General features: G+C 51.6%; 6 protein-coding genes across 6 annotated transcripts; 3 read left to right on the plus strand and 3 right to left on the minus strand.

Moving 5' to 3' along the window:
* The first annotated feature begins 231 nt into the window (after nucleotides 1-231).
* LOC6612744 (D-beta-hydroxybutyrate dehydrogenase, mitochondrial) lies at nucleotides 232-1,455 on the plus strand. The gene is made up of 2 exons (XM_002037211.2): nucleotides 232-397; nucleotides 453-1,455. Exons 1-2 carry the CDS (start codon nucleotides 282-284, stop codon nucleotides 1,342-1,344), a joined length of 1,008 nt encoding a protein of 335 aa, XP_002037247.1. The 5' UTR covers nucleotides 232-281; the 3' UTR covers nucleotides 1,345-1,455.
* On the minus strand, nucleotides 1,340-5,000 carry LOC6612745. Its single transcript, XM_002037212.2, has 8 exons — nucleotides 4,774-5,000; nucleotides 4,573-4,665; nucleotides 3,874-4,467; nucleotides 3,478-3,816; nucleotides 3,208-3,414; nucleotides 2,592-3,139; nucleotides 2,455-2,530; nucleotides 1,340-2,396 (listed from the first exon to the last, which is right to left on the minus strand). The coding sequence occupies exons 1-8, from the start codon at nucleotides 4,933-4,935 to the stop codon at nucleotides 1,488-1,490; spliced, it is 2,928 nt and encodes a 975-aa protein (XP_002037248.1). The 5' UTR covers nucleotides 4,936-5,000; the 3' UTR covers nucleotides 1,340-1,487.
* A 360-nt stretch (nucleotides 5,001-5,360) lies between these two features.
* On the plus strand, nucleotides 5,361-7,296 carry LOC6612746 (caspase). Its single transcript, XM_002037213.2, has one exon. The coding sequence runs from the start codon at nucleotides 5,582-5,584 to the stop codon at nucleotides 6,611-6,613; it is 1,032 nt and encodes a 343-aa protein (XP_002037249.1). The 5' UTR covers nucleotides 5,361-5,581; the 3' UTR covers nucleotides 6,614-7,296.
* Nucleotides 7,297-7,425: 129 nt separating this feature from the next.
* Nucleotides 7,426-8,664, minus strand: LOC6612747 (electron transfer flavoprotein subunit beta). The gene is made up of 4 exons (XM_002037214.2): nucleotides 8,601-8,664; nucleotides 8,486-8,539; nucleotides 7,624-8,355; nucleotides 7,426-7,562 (listed from the first exon to the last, which is right to left on the minus strand). Exons 2-3 carry the CDS (start codon nucleotides 8,534-8,536, stop codon nucleotides 7,645-7,647), a joined length of 762 nt encoding a protein of 253 aa, XP_002037250.1. The 5' UTR covers nucleotides 8,537-8,539; nucleotides 8,601-8,664; the 3' UTR covers nucleotides 7,426-7,562; nucleotides 7,624-7,644.
* A 222-nt stretch (nucleotides 8,665-8,886) lies between these two features.
* LOC6612748 (3'(2'),5'-bisphosphate nucleotidase 1) lies at nucleotides 8,887-10,081 on the plus strand. Its single transcript, XM_002037215.2, has 2 exons — nucleotides 8,887-9,372; nucleotides 9,437-10,081. The coding sequence occupies exons 1-2, from the start codon at nucleotides 8,994-8,996 to the stop codon at nucleotides 9,976-9,978; spliced, it is 921 nt and encodes a 306-aa protein (XP_002037251.1). The 5' UTR covers nucleotides 8,887-8,993; the 3' UTR covers nucleotides 9,979-10,081.
* LOC6612749 (protein claret segregational) lies at nucleotides 9,981-12,525 on the minus strand. The gene is made up of 3 exons (XM_002037216.2): nucleotides 12,099-12,525; nucleotides 11,399-12,039; nucleotides 9,981-11,339 (listed from the first exon to the last, which is right to left on the minus strand). The coding sequence occupies exons 1-3, from the start codon at nucleotides 12,331-12,333 to the stop codon at nucleotides 10,098-10,100; spliced, it is 2,118 nt and encodes a 705-aa protein (XP_002037252.1). The 5' UTR covers nucleotides 12,334-12,525; the 3' UTR covers nucleotides 9,981-10,097.
* Nucleotides 12,526-12,826: the final 301 nt, after the last annotated feature.

Raw genomic sequence — 12,826 nt, forward strand, 5'->3', positions numbered from 1 at the left:
AACTCATTGAGAAAGTGGTTCTAATGTGAAAATGACATCATTTAAGTTATAAACAGATAGAAACACCTAGTTCCTGCCATATCTACCAGTCTGAAGGGCAGGTAAACGCAGCCGTGTTCTTCCATTCGTCTGATAATGGCTCATACGAGTATGTACATACTTCACACGCTGCATATATTCATTATCGGGTTTGCCTTATTTTGCATTTTTTCTGGGATCTGTTGCTTTCGGTGCAGCCGCGAATAGCGGATCTCTGCTTCAGTTACTCGAGAAGCGGCGATATGAGCGGCAGTCAACTTCTTCGCGCGCTGCGACGATCGCTGGGATTGGGCAGGCAGCAGCTGAAGGTCGATAGCCGGCATGTGGTGCTCATCACGGGATGCGATTCGGGATTGGGGTAAGCTAAGCGTAGCTGGAGCAAGTGTAGGCAACTAACGCAATGATCTCGATAGCCACTCCATGGCCGTTTACTGCCACGAATCGCTGCACATGACCGTGGTTTCCTGCTGCCACAACATCAAGTCGGAAGGAGCTAAGCTGCTGCAGGGTCTAGCCTCGGCCAAGGATGGACTGAGCAGGATGCACACCTTGGAACTGGATCTATTGGAACCCGATTCCATTCGCCTGGTGCATCGGCAACTAAGGGACATACTGGCCAAAGACCCCAGCTATCGGCTGACTGCGCTGATAAACAATGCTGGGGTAATGTGCTTCGGGGAATTCGAGTGGCAGCTAACGGAGCAGATCGAGGCGCAGATCAACTGCAACCTGCTGGGCACCATGAGGTTAACCCGCGAACTGCTGCCCCTGCTCCGGCAGCAGCAGGGCAGGATCATCAACGTGACCAGCCACTGCGGATTGCAGGCTCTGCCCGCTCTGGGTCCTTATGCCGCCTCCAAGGCAGCCCTTCGCTTCTGGACGGATGCACTTCGCGTGGAACTGCAGCAGTATGGCATGGAGGTGGTCAACTTCATACCAGGCTCCTTCGTCCTGGACAGCAACATTGCGGCCAGACAGCAGCAGCACGCTCAGAAGATGCGCGAGGCCTTCAGTCCGGAACAACACGCTCTGTACGACACTTACTTCGAGGCCTTCAATGGTTATCTGAAAGTTCTGAGCGGCTTCAAGCCGCCCAATCGCCTGAGGAACGAGTCGCTGCTGGCCAAGTTTAAGGATGCATTGACCAGCTCACAACCCTTGGCTCTGTACATCGAGGAACCCCGTAGATACCGCCTCTATCGCTGGCTCTTTTCGCTTTGCCCCACTCCGCTGGTGGACTGGCTCACGGTGCGCTTCTGCGCGATGCCCACCTACGAGTCAACGAACAAGCAGGAGAAGATTTAGATTAATCCGTAGTCTATACATTTTAAATATACATTGTAGCACGTTGGAATACTTGGCTAAGGGCTGTGGCAAATAAAACGAGCTGAATCCAGGGAATGGAAAACGCCAAAATGTGATCACAGAACGCAACTGGGTGGTGGTTTCTAGAAGACATAGCCGCGACAGCGCTCGAACACCGCATCGTTGAGCAGCTGGAACCACTCGCTGGCATAGGTGGAGTCCTCCGCCGCCCGGAACAGCTGAAGCTTTTCCTGCGCAGGCAGCGCGGAGCAGAGGTAAAAGCTGATGGCCGTCTCCGTCAGGTCGGCATGGTAGTTCTTCAGCGCCCACTCGAGCAGGCGCAGGCAGTTGTGTGAGTCCAGGAACTGAATGAGTCTTTGCTGCAATAACACCTCCATCTCGGGCATGATGTACACGCGGGCCATCTCGTAGGCCTGCAGCAGGGCGGGGTAATCCGGCTCGGTCAGGTGCCGCTCCTGGCACACGATTAAATGCAGAAAGTAGCGCAGTCCACTGGCAGTGTAATCAGGCAGTTGAATCTCGCCGTGGTGACCCTCGCGGAAATCACTGTTGAGCATCTTGTTGAACACTTCGCTGGTCTCGCAGAGCAGCTGCTTGTTAAACCCAATGGAGGTGGAATCCGCTCCATGACCAACGAGGAATCGCATGTCGCAGTTGGCGTGCAGTGGCGCGGTATCATTTGCTCTTTGGTTGCAGATTCCCGCTGTACTCTCCGCTGGTTCGGCTTCTGGCACAACGATGCCAAGAGTATATCGCGCCATCGATGTCACCGCATCCGCCGCCTCATCTGCGTAGTGGTCCTCGGTCTTCTTGCGCAGCATCATGTCGAATAGCATATTTAGCGCATTGCCGTCGTACAGGAACTGGTAGAGCAATCGATGGCTTTTCACTATGTAGGCCACCGAAATGGCGGCCCTCTGTTGGGATATCACATCGTCGCAGCGCAGGAGACGCACTAGCTCCTCCTTGCCATAATTCGATTCTCCCACATTGGTTAACGTCTCCAAGAAGGCGAAGCCGTCTTTGCGAATCTGAAATATACGTGCGGTGTTAACTATGATGAACATTAGATGAATGGGATCACTTTACCTCCTTCAGCTTGGTAAACTGGTACAGTTGATGGACCACTCCATGCTTTATTATCTGTGCAAAGAACTGGCTCTCACTGAAAGGATAGACTTGCAATTAGAATACATGCACATCTTTCGTTAAGCTTAACAACTTACAGTAGTATATTTGTCAGGGCATTTGGGAAATTATTGTTCGAACCAAACAATTTGATGGCTCTAATCAGAGTGTCCAGCGTCTCCGGCTTTCCCAGCTCCACTCGCTTGTTCACCATCAGCGTAATGCGATAGATAAGGTTTTCTATTATGTCAATGGTGTTGCATGCGGTATTGCGGAACGGGGCTAGTTTCGGTGGCACATCCGAGCTCAGTTCCTCGAGATCCTCTTTGTCGGAGAGCGGGTCATCTATGGGTTCGCTGCCCTCCTCGATTAGTTTCAGTATATCCAGAACATTGGAAGGCTGCGATCTATTGGCGGCTATGCGACGTTCTCTTGTGTCCAAATTGCTATTATTTGTGCTGTCATCCTCATCTTCGTCGTCATCGCTGCACGTCGGTGAATAGTTGTCGTCGTCATCATTCGTCAGCAGATCTTTGCACACAGGTGACATGCTGCGCGAACTGCAGGGACTGGTTGTGCGATAAGACCTAGGTGAACTGCTCGGCGATTCAAAGTCCGATCCTAAGGTCTCGTGGGTTTTTGAGAACTTGTGTGCAAAAAGTGGGTATAATTAGCAAGTGGCTTGAAAACATATGCTGCTATGCTGCTAAATACCTTGCTCAGGGTCTCTGACGTTGTGGGATCCGTCAGTTTTCTTTTTTTGCCACCTTGTAGTCTCTCGTCTCGTCGACGTTTGTGATGCTCATCATCGCTGGTCAGGTAATCGTTTAGTTCCCGCACCAACATGGGCATTAGTCCTTCATACAGCATGAGCTCCATGCTTAAGTTATCATATTGGAAGTTGTAAAGTATGTGGAATAGCTGTTGGGTATGAAGAAAGCCATTATATATCAGATGTGAAGAGGGATTTGGTTTCCATCTAACCGATGATCGCTCGCTCTGCGAGTTTGAGTCCCGGATCATGGCCACCAACTTGCGCAGTGCACCACATCTCCGGATTTTCGAGCGGCTGCAGGCATCGGTGGACAGCGTCAAAATGATGTTGATGCAGTGCCGGCTCTCGCTTTCGCTAAGTGGCTTTGCCATGTTCACAGCCATGAGCATCTCGCATGCAGCGACAATGGCATCTGCTGTGCTTAGCATGTAGAAGGCGAAGGGATCCTTGCAGAAGTTCGAGAGGATTTTCAGGGCAGAGGCCCGCTGGTCGCCGTCCTCCTTTACGAAGCACACAATGGAGGCGAGCGAGGTATTCCCGGAAATGGACTAACAAGAAATGTTTATTATATACTGCGTTTTGGAGAACTTAGAGACCAGTCTCACCTCCCAAACTTTCAGGCCAATCTGCTGCGCGGATATCAGGACCAGACACTTCAAAATCTCGAGGGCCAGCTCAACAGCCGCTTCATTTTCCTTGGGTAGCGCATAGTCACAGTTCCTTGTGGAGTTCTTGAGCATCTGGTGGTCGAAGATGTCACTGCGAACACCCTCCAAATTCCGGGCCACCTCCTCGAAATACTTCTCGCGGTGCTGGTTCCTCTTCAGGCCAATCAGCGTGGACATCTCGATGTCCGGAACTGGCTCCTTGGGCGCCTCTTCGTTCTTCATCACGGCCAGAAAAATGCGCATCAGCTGCTGGAACCCATTGGCCATGAGGAAGTACTTCAGAAACTGGCTGCTGGCCAGAAGGAAACGGCAGACGCGGAATGCCATGATGCGGGTCTGCACCGCGTTGGTGGACTCGATGATGTGGCAGATGGCCGGTGCAATGGCTGCATAGTGCACATTGAGGCACTGGGACGCCTTCTTGCTCTTGGCTATGTTTCCAAGCATCCGGCAGGCGCGGCACTGAATCAGGGGATTGGGTATGGTCTTCAGAATGGTCACCAGCGGAGGAATCACTTTGCATTCGACAGCCTGAAAGCGGGAAGTTTTTAAGTTAATTTGATAAATTGATAAAATATTCAAATTTAAACCGTTGTGGTTCAAAATAAAGATGAAAATGTAATCTGATATTCCCACCTCAATGCAGGCCTGTTCGTCGGTGCAGCAGTTCCCCAGTATGCTCAGTACCACCTCCATTATCTTTTCATTCAACTTGGTGATCAGGCGCACCTGAAAGACGCAATTAATAATCATTTCAAAATCGATTCGAATATCGCGATCCTATGTGCGCGGCAGTGGCTGTAAAACCACCATGAGTGTTGTGACTCCCAAACCCACCATGATGTGAACGCCCCCAGCAGTGCGAAATAAAACAATGCCACTTTTATCCTTCACCAGATCGGTGCGCAGTTTCACCAGGCATTTGTAAATGACTGTTCGATCCGTGGAGGTCTTTAGCACTTCCAGCATGCTCTCCACTTGCTCTGGTGTCCAGAACATTGGTAATTTTCTTAATTTTTAAACAAATTGAAACAATTCAACAAATTCTACAGTGCGTCTCAAACCTTTTTGAGAGTGTTACCGTGCACAGAAGGGTATTTTGCGGTATTTTACGTTATTTTTTGAAAATCCAGCAGCGGTCTGCCTTTTTTATAAACTGATGTTTTCGTATTAGCTTAGGATGCGAATTGAATTCTACAACAATAAATGGAAGCAGGCCTGCTTTTTATGTAGATTATATGTTTCACGAGCAATTATACAAGTTCCCACACAATAACCTTCAAGCTTTTGATTTGAAATTATTTTAATATATTTTTTTAAATGGGTTTAATTTTTCCCATATTTATTTACTTTCTTTGTTTACCGTAATCGTGACACGAGGGATGAAGTGTCATCTCCAGATCAGGCGCTTTTTGATGTTTTTCAATTGCCTGCAACGGTCATACAGAATACAAGACAAAAACGCAATCGACTAAAGTAATTAGTTAATAACTAGCTGTCTTTGTTGCGCGTAAACACGGACTTTCCACAGATCAAAAGTAATTTACCCAGGTCGTGCATCCAAGCTTTTCACGGATTTGGAAAAACCAGTTTCGCAGTGCTTGTGACTCATCAGTTTTCGCAGGCTCAAGGAGAGAATTTCGCCATGGACGCCACGAAAAATAGAGAATCCGCCGACCAGGTGGGCATCAGAGCGGACATCAGGGTGGGCAATCCGGAGCAGCCCAACGATCACACAGATGCCCTGGGCTCCGTGGGTTCCGGAGGTGCGGGTAGCAGCGGCCTGGTAGCAGGATCGTCGCATCCTTACGGAAGCGGAGCCATTGGGCAGCTGGCAAACGGGTACAGCTCACCCTCGTCCAGCTACCGCAAGAATGTGGCCAAAATGGTCACCGACCGCCATGCAGCCGAGTACAACATGCGGCACAAGAATCGCGGAATGGCACTGATCTTCAACCATGAGCACTTCGAGGTGCCCACCTTGAAGTCCCGCGCGGGAACCAATGTGGACTGCGAGAATCTGACTCGGGTGCTCAAGCAGCTGGACTTCGAAGTGACCGTGTACAAGGACTGCCGCTACAAGGACATCTTAAGGACAATCGAGTACGCGGCGTCACAGAATCACGGCGACAGTGATTGCATCCTGGTCGCCATCCTGTCGCACGGCGAGATGGGCTACATCTACGCCAAGGACACGCAGTACAAGTTGGATAACATCTGGAGCTTCTTCACGGCAAATCACTGCCCCTCGCTAGCCGGCAAACCCAAGTTGTTCTTCATACAGGCCTGCCAGGGCGACAGATTGGATGGCGGAGTGACCATGCAACGCTCTCAGACGGAAACCGATGGCGACTCCTCGATGAGTTACAAGATTCCAGTGCACGCCGACTTTCTGATCGCCTACTCTACGGTGCCCGGATTCTATTCGTGGCGCAACACCACCCGCGGCAGCTGGTTCATGCAGAGCCTGTGCGCCGAACTGGCGGCCAATGGCAAGCGGCTGGACATCCTGACCCTGCTCACTTTCGTCTGCCAGCGGGTGGCCGTGGACTTCGAGTCCTGCACCCCGGACACTCCGGAGATGCACCAGCAGAAGCAGATACCCTGCATCACCACCATGCTGACGCGCATTCTGCGTTTCAGCGACAAGCAGTTGGCTCCAGCCGGACGGGTTTGATGGCTAATGGTATGGATCAAACGGTGGGTATGGCGAGGTGTGTGATAAACCAAGTCGCAATTAAGATAGAACCCCATGGGCTACCGGCCTTGCAGCATATTTTTATACAACACTTTTTTAACCTGCCCAATTGCTCGACGAGATTGGTGCCACTGCCCGTTTTGTTTTATTTAGGCACAAAGTATCTTTCGATTGACATTTATTAATGTCGCATTTACTCGTCTGTATTTATACCTTTTGGGGTGGGTAGATCGATTAGCTTAGAAATCTAAGAGGTTTTTACTCCGGCCAAAATTTTACGCTATTTTATTTTTTTGATAATTTTGACTTGCCAACTGAACAAAGACGATCTCAAAATTTAAAATTCTCTACTAAATCTTATCTTAGAACAACTTGCGCCTCTTTGATTCTCGATCAGGAATGTCGGCCCACCCTTATCTATATCTACCTTAGACCATTTACTCTCTTTTTACAATTTTATACACATAGATATCTTTATAGTATAAGCCTGTGTGTCATGGTCGTCCAAAACGAAAACAAACGATTTTAGCCTGTAGTCGAGCGTTTTATGAACAACATATACTATCTCTATGCCATTTGTACTCTTATATAATGCACATTAGCAAATGTTCTCCTTTCAAGTTAACCGCTAATAAATAAATCCGATTGAAAACAATGAGAAATCAATGACCATTGGCTGTTGACCCTGTCGCCTCTTTTGGGCGCCAAGTTCAGCGGGATTTCCCGAAAAGGCAGAACGCGGAGACGGAAAAATAGACGAGTCCAGCCATTGGCTGACCCTGATCGCACGATTTCAGAGCTTACAATCACTTTATTCTTAGAGCTGGACACAACGAGAATAAATTCCAATTTAGAGTTCACTTAAAGCACACGGGTGTGGGTTGAATTCAGGGAAATTTAAAGCCTGTCAGCAAATCCGACTCTCCGGCTAGATAAATGCACGTTTCTGATAACTTTCGACTAATTAAAAACGTAGAATTTGCGCTCACAATTTGCTAGTTGAAGAACATCTAGATGTGGCCGCCCTCCTTCAGCTTGGCCACCAGGGCATCCACGTCGGCGACGGTGGCGCCGGCCTGGCGCACTGGAGGATCCTCCACGGAGATGACCTCGATGCGGGGCGAGGTGTCCACGCCGAGATCCTTGGCCGTGACCTTCTTGAGAGGCTTCTTCTTGGCCTTCATGATGTTCGGCAACGTGGCGTAGCGAGGGGTGTTCAGACGCAGATCGGCGCTCAGCACAGCCGGGGTCTTGGTCTTGATTGTCTCCAGGCCGCCGTCAATCTCACGGGTGATGGTCAGACCGGCGTCCGTCTTCTCGATCTTGTTGCAGAAGGTGCCCTGCGGCCAGTCGAGCACGGCGGCGGTCATCTGGGCCGTCTGGTTGGCGTCGTCGTCGATGGCCTGCTTGCCAAGGATGACCAGGTCGGCTTTTTCGTCCAGAGCCAACTTGGCCAGGATCTTGGAAACGTGGATGGGCTGCAGAAGCTCGTACTCGGCGGCCGGGATCTCTACGTGGACGCCGCGATCGGCGCCCATGGCCAGGGCGGTGCGGATCACCTCCTGCGACTGGGCAGGGCCCACGGAGACGGCGATCACCTCCTCGGCCAGCTTCTTCTCCTTCAGCTTCACCGCCTCCTCCACGGCGATCTCGTCGAAGGGATTCATCGAGTGCTTCACGCCCTGGGTGACCACGCCGGTCTTGTCGGGCTTGACGCGCACCTGGACATGGGAAAAATAACCGGAATTAGTTTAATTGCCGCTTAATTAAGACGATTACGCAAAACGGAGCGCAACAAGTGATAAAAAATAGATGAGGCAAGATGCGCAACAGGCGACTTTTCAAGCTCACCTTGACGGCGTAGTCGATCACACGCTTAACTCCAACCAAAACACGCGCCATTTTCTGCCAAATTAGTTAAAAAATTTAAGAAATTTACGGAAATTTACTGAGTTCAAGAACTTACCTCTTCAAGATGGAAATGAACTGATTTGTGGGCGGCGGGGGCGCGGGTGGTCCAAAGGTCTTGTCTGGCTACAGCGTTGCCAGACAGAGCAGCCGATTATTTGCAGCTATAAAAAGTACAAATTTTCCCGCTAAAGGAATATTTAAATTTATATATCTTAAAGGACTAACAACTTTAAGCAAAACTAAGAAACATAATTTCAGAAATTATGCAGTTGACAAAATACGACTTCAACTATTATCGGGGGAGTAACCAATTCTTGCGCTCATCGCTCCTCTCTAGCCGCCATCAGCTGTTCTACTTTCACCGCAATCACTTCTCCGCGGCGAAAACATCCCATTCCAATCTTGAAAAGATCTCCAGCATCCTTGCCCCATACAAATAAAAATAAATATGGCTGCAACTGCTCCAGTAATAATGCGCGTCATGGCGTCATCGATCAGCACAGCCAAGCGGGCGGGCGGCATAATCCGCGACGTGCTCAAGAAGGGCGACCTGGGCATAGTGGACAAGGGAAAGAACGACCCGCAGACGGAGGCAGATCGCTCTGCCCAGCGCTGCATCATCGCCTCCTTGGCCCAAAAGTTCCCCACCGTTAAGATCATCGGCGAGGAAGGTGGATCCGATCTGAATGTCTGCGACGACTGGCTGGTAAACGAGTTGGATGAGGGATTCCTACAGCAAAGTTGCCCAGCTGAGTGGAAGGATGTGAAGCCCGAAGACTTTGTCATATGGGTAGATCCCCTGGACGGCACAGCGGAATATACACAGGGTGCGATCTGGAGTTACCTGTAGAGCTCCTTATATAAAACTTAATGTTCCGCTTTCATCCGCAGGACACGTGGAACACGTGACCGTCCTGATCGGCATAGCCGTGAAGGATGCTGCTGTGGGCGGCATCATTCATCAGCCCTTCTACCAACAGCCCGATGGCGAAATGGGTCGCACCATTTGGGGTCTAAAGGGTCTGGGCACGGGAGGATTCACGGCGGTGCCCGCGCCAGCCGGCCAGTTCATCATAACCACCACTCGCTCGCATTCCAATGCCCTGCATCAACAAGCACTCAACGCATTCGCATCCACAGAAGTTCTGAAAGTCGGCGGCGCTGGGTTCAAAGTGCTCCAGCTGCTGGAGGGAAAGGCCCACGCCTACGTCTTCGCCACGCCGGGCTGCAAGAAGTGGGACACCTGCGCACCCGAGGCCGTTCTGGAGGCCCAGGGCGGCTGTCTCACCAACATCAACGGCGAGCACTACGCCTACAATGCGGATGTGGAGCACGTGAATCGCCAGGGAGTGCTGGCCAGCCTGGGACAGGACCATGCCGCGCTGGTCGAAAAAATTCCCGCCGAGGTGCGGGCGGCAGTGAGAGCCAAGTGAGATAGCATTGAATTCCAGCACTTTATTAGTTTATTTGCACTAAAAGTAAACACACATAAATTAAGCAATAACAGGTTAGAAATTTGAAAATTGTTAAAACTGGGCTCAGAATGCATTCTTTATTTATCGAAACTGCCGCTGTTGTTGCTCTGTGTGCTGCTGTTGGCCACCGAGTTGTTCAGGTAGCGATTCCGCTTGGCCTTGGTCATTTTGCAGGAGTTCACGGAGGCCGCGAAGCGCAGCGACTTGACGGACTCTTGGAAACAGTCTTGGAACGGCGAGACGTTGATGAACATAAGCGTTTTCGAGTTGCCGCCCAGCGAGGGCATCAACAGGTGCGTCAGCTTGGAGTTCCTGTATGGGATGTGGTCCTGCTTCTGCAGCAGCGCCAGGATTACGTTGGTCAGCTCCGACAGCGAGCGATTGATGTTCTTCGTCTCGGTCATGCGGGTGCTCGTCTTGGGCGACTCAGAGCCGGCCAAATCCACCAGGTTTATGGACCCCACGGAGATCTCTTGCTTTTCGGCATGGCGTCCGATGAGCTCCAGCTTGGTAACCGCGTGGGAACGGGAGGAGCGCTCATTGCCAGCTGTCGAGGCGGTGGCACGGTTCATCTTGGCCGTGTGCATGAGGTGGCGCAGGTGGTTGGGATCCAGAACCGTCTCCTCGGTTATGTTGGACACGTAGATGTCGTTCTTGTTGTTTTTCGCCATCCGAATCTCCATGTCCTTCTGCTCGTTGCTCAGCAGATCATAGAGCACCTCGTTGTAGATCTCCAGGAAGGTGGCCTTGATCTCGTACTCCCAGCCCAAGTTGCGATATCCCCGAATGGAGTCGAAGAGCAGGTCCACTGTGCGCGGTATGACGCCCACACTCTCCGGTACTCCGTCCATCGTGTAGGTCTTGCCACTGCCCGTCTGTCCGTAGGCAAAGATGCAGATGTTGTAGCCATCCAGGGCCGACTGGATGAGTGGCGAGACCATCTCGAAGATGTCCGACTGCGAGGAGAGCGGGTGGAAGACCTGGTCGAAGGAGAAGATCTGCTGGCCCATCTTGCTCTTGGCCTGTGCGTCAATGCTCTGCAGCTCCACAGTGGACTCGTCGTGGTAGGTCCAGGTGCAACACATACGGTTCTCCTCGGACTCCAGCGGCGGTCGTATTCGACAGAAGACCCGGATGTTGCCGCGCAGGTCCATGACCGTGTTGTGCAGCTCCTTGCGCTCCATGTTCGACTGGAAGAGCTGCTCTTTGCAGATCTCCAGCTCGGCGGCCTGCTGCTCATTGCAGCGCAGGAGCTCCTCGGTACGCTGGCGCAGATGCACCACTTCTGTGCTCAGAGCAGCATGCTCCGTTTTTACTTTCTGCAACAAACACATTGTTGTTACATTAAACCCGGGTTTCTGTTTACTTAAGTACTCACCTCATGTATTGCTTGCAGCTCGGAGAGCTCCTCTTTGGTCCTGCCCAGCGTCGATGTGATTGTTTCAATTTTGGCGGTATGCTGCTTCACCTGCCTCTGAAGACACTCGTTGTCGCTCTGGGTGTTCTTCAGCGAGCCCTCCGTCTCGATGAGCTTGTTCTGCGTCTCCTCCAGTTGCTGGGGCATGGACTCCAGCTCGCCCATGTCCACTGTCTGCTTTTCGTACTTCGTCTTAAGCACCTTGTGCTTCTCCAGCAGATCGTGAAAGCGGGCCTTGAAGTCGTAGGGAGCGATGCGCTTGGTCGGAGCAGAAGCTGCGCCTCCTGACGAAGCTGCTGCTCCTATTCCTGCTGGTTTCTTGCCGGCTGCTCCCACTGCAGCCCGTGGAGCAGGACGCGTTACTGGTGGTCTTTTGACAGCCGTTGCTGTTGTTGACGAAGGCGCCGCAGGACGCACTAGTCGCTGGCTGGATCCAGCGAGTGCACCCCCCAGGCGGGATACTTTGCTGGGAATGCTGGCCAATGAAGGAGCAGCCGCAGTACGCTTGTTTCCACGCAGTTCGTTGATGTCGCAAGCGCTACGGCTGCGTCTCAACTTTGCCCGGTTGCCAAACTTCATGGGCTCCGGGGAGGCGGCACGTGCTATCGGAAATTGGCAAGGATTAAAGGGGAATCCTTTGGAAAGATGCTTATTTACTCACCTCCTCCTCCGCGACGCTCCAGCACCTGGGGCAGATTGTTGAGGTCCCTTGAGAGGGGCGGCAGTACATTGCCGCAGTATGTCTGGTGGGCATTGACATTGAAGGCGCCGGCTCCAGCAGCTCCACCTCCCAATCCTAGTCCTAATCCTGCGCGAATCCTATCTGTGGGCAGCACGGTTTTAACCGGCATCTGCGGTCGCTTTATGCCCGACGGTTTCGGTAGCCGGGATTCCATCGCCAACTGGGTTGTGCCTAACTTAGAATATACGTCTGCCTCCTTGCAACCGCTTTTTTCAATTAATTTTGCGTTGTTGATATTCAGACAAGCGACGCCGTCGATTCCCGCCGTTATTTTTGATTGCAGGGATGCACTGGGGCAGTGTGACCATTTGACGGGAGCGTACGGCGTTGCCAGCCAGGACGACTTCCAGTTTGTCAATCAGATGTTTTCAGTGCTGCAGCTTTGGCCCTCGGGCACAAATTTTCCCCTTGACTCGTGCTTCCCGTAGGTTTTCGGCGCGTGAAACTCACCCAAACGGGTGTGAAATACAGTGGCTGTTGCATTCGAACCGTTCATTTTGCGGAAAAGTCGCGGTGGACAGTTTAACAGCCTGAAGAGTGAAGTTTTGTGCGCAGCACGAGTGGCGTTGCCGGACGGTTGCGGCAATCCGGGGCGAACTTCTTGAAAGCGTTTTGCTTTCTTTTTGCGAGCTTGTGCGGTGCGGAGG

Source organism: Drosophila sechellia, chromosome 3R (genome assembly GCF_004382195.2).
Source record: "Drosophila sechellia strain sech25 chromosome 3R, ASM438219v1, whole genome shotgun sequence".
Classification (NCBI taxonomy): domain Eukaryota; kingdom Metazoa; phylum Arthropoda; class Insecta; order Diptera; family Drosophilidae; genus Drosophila; species Drosophila sechellia.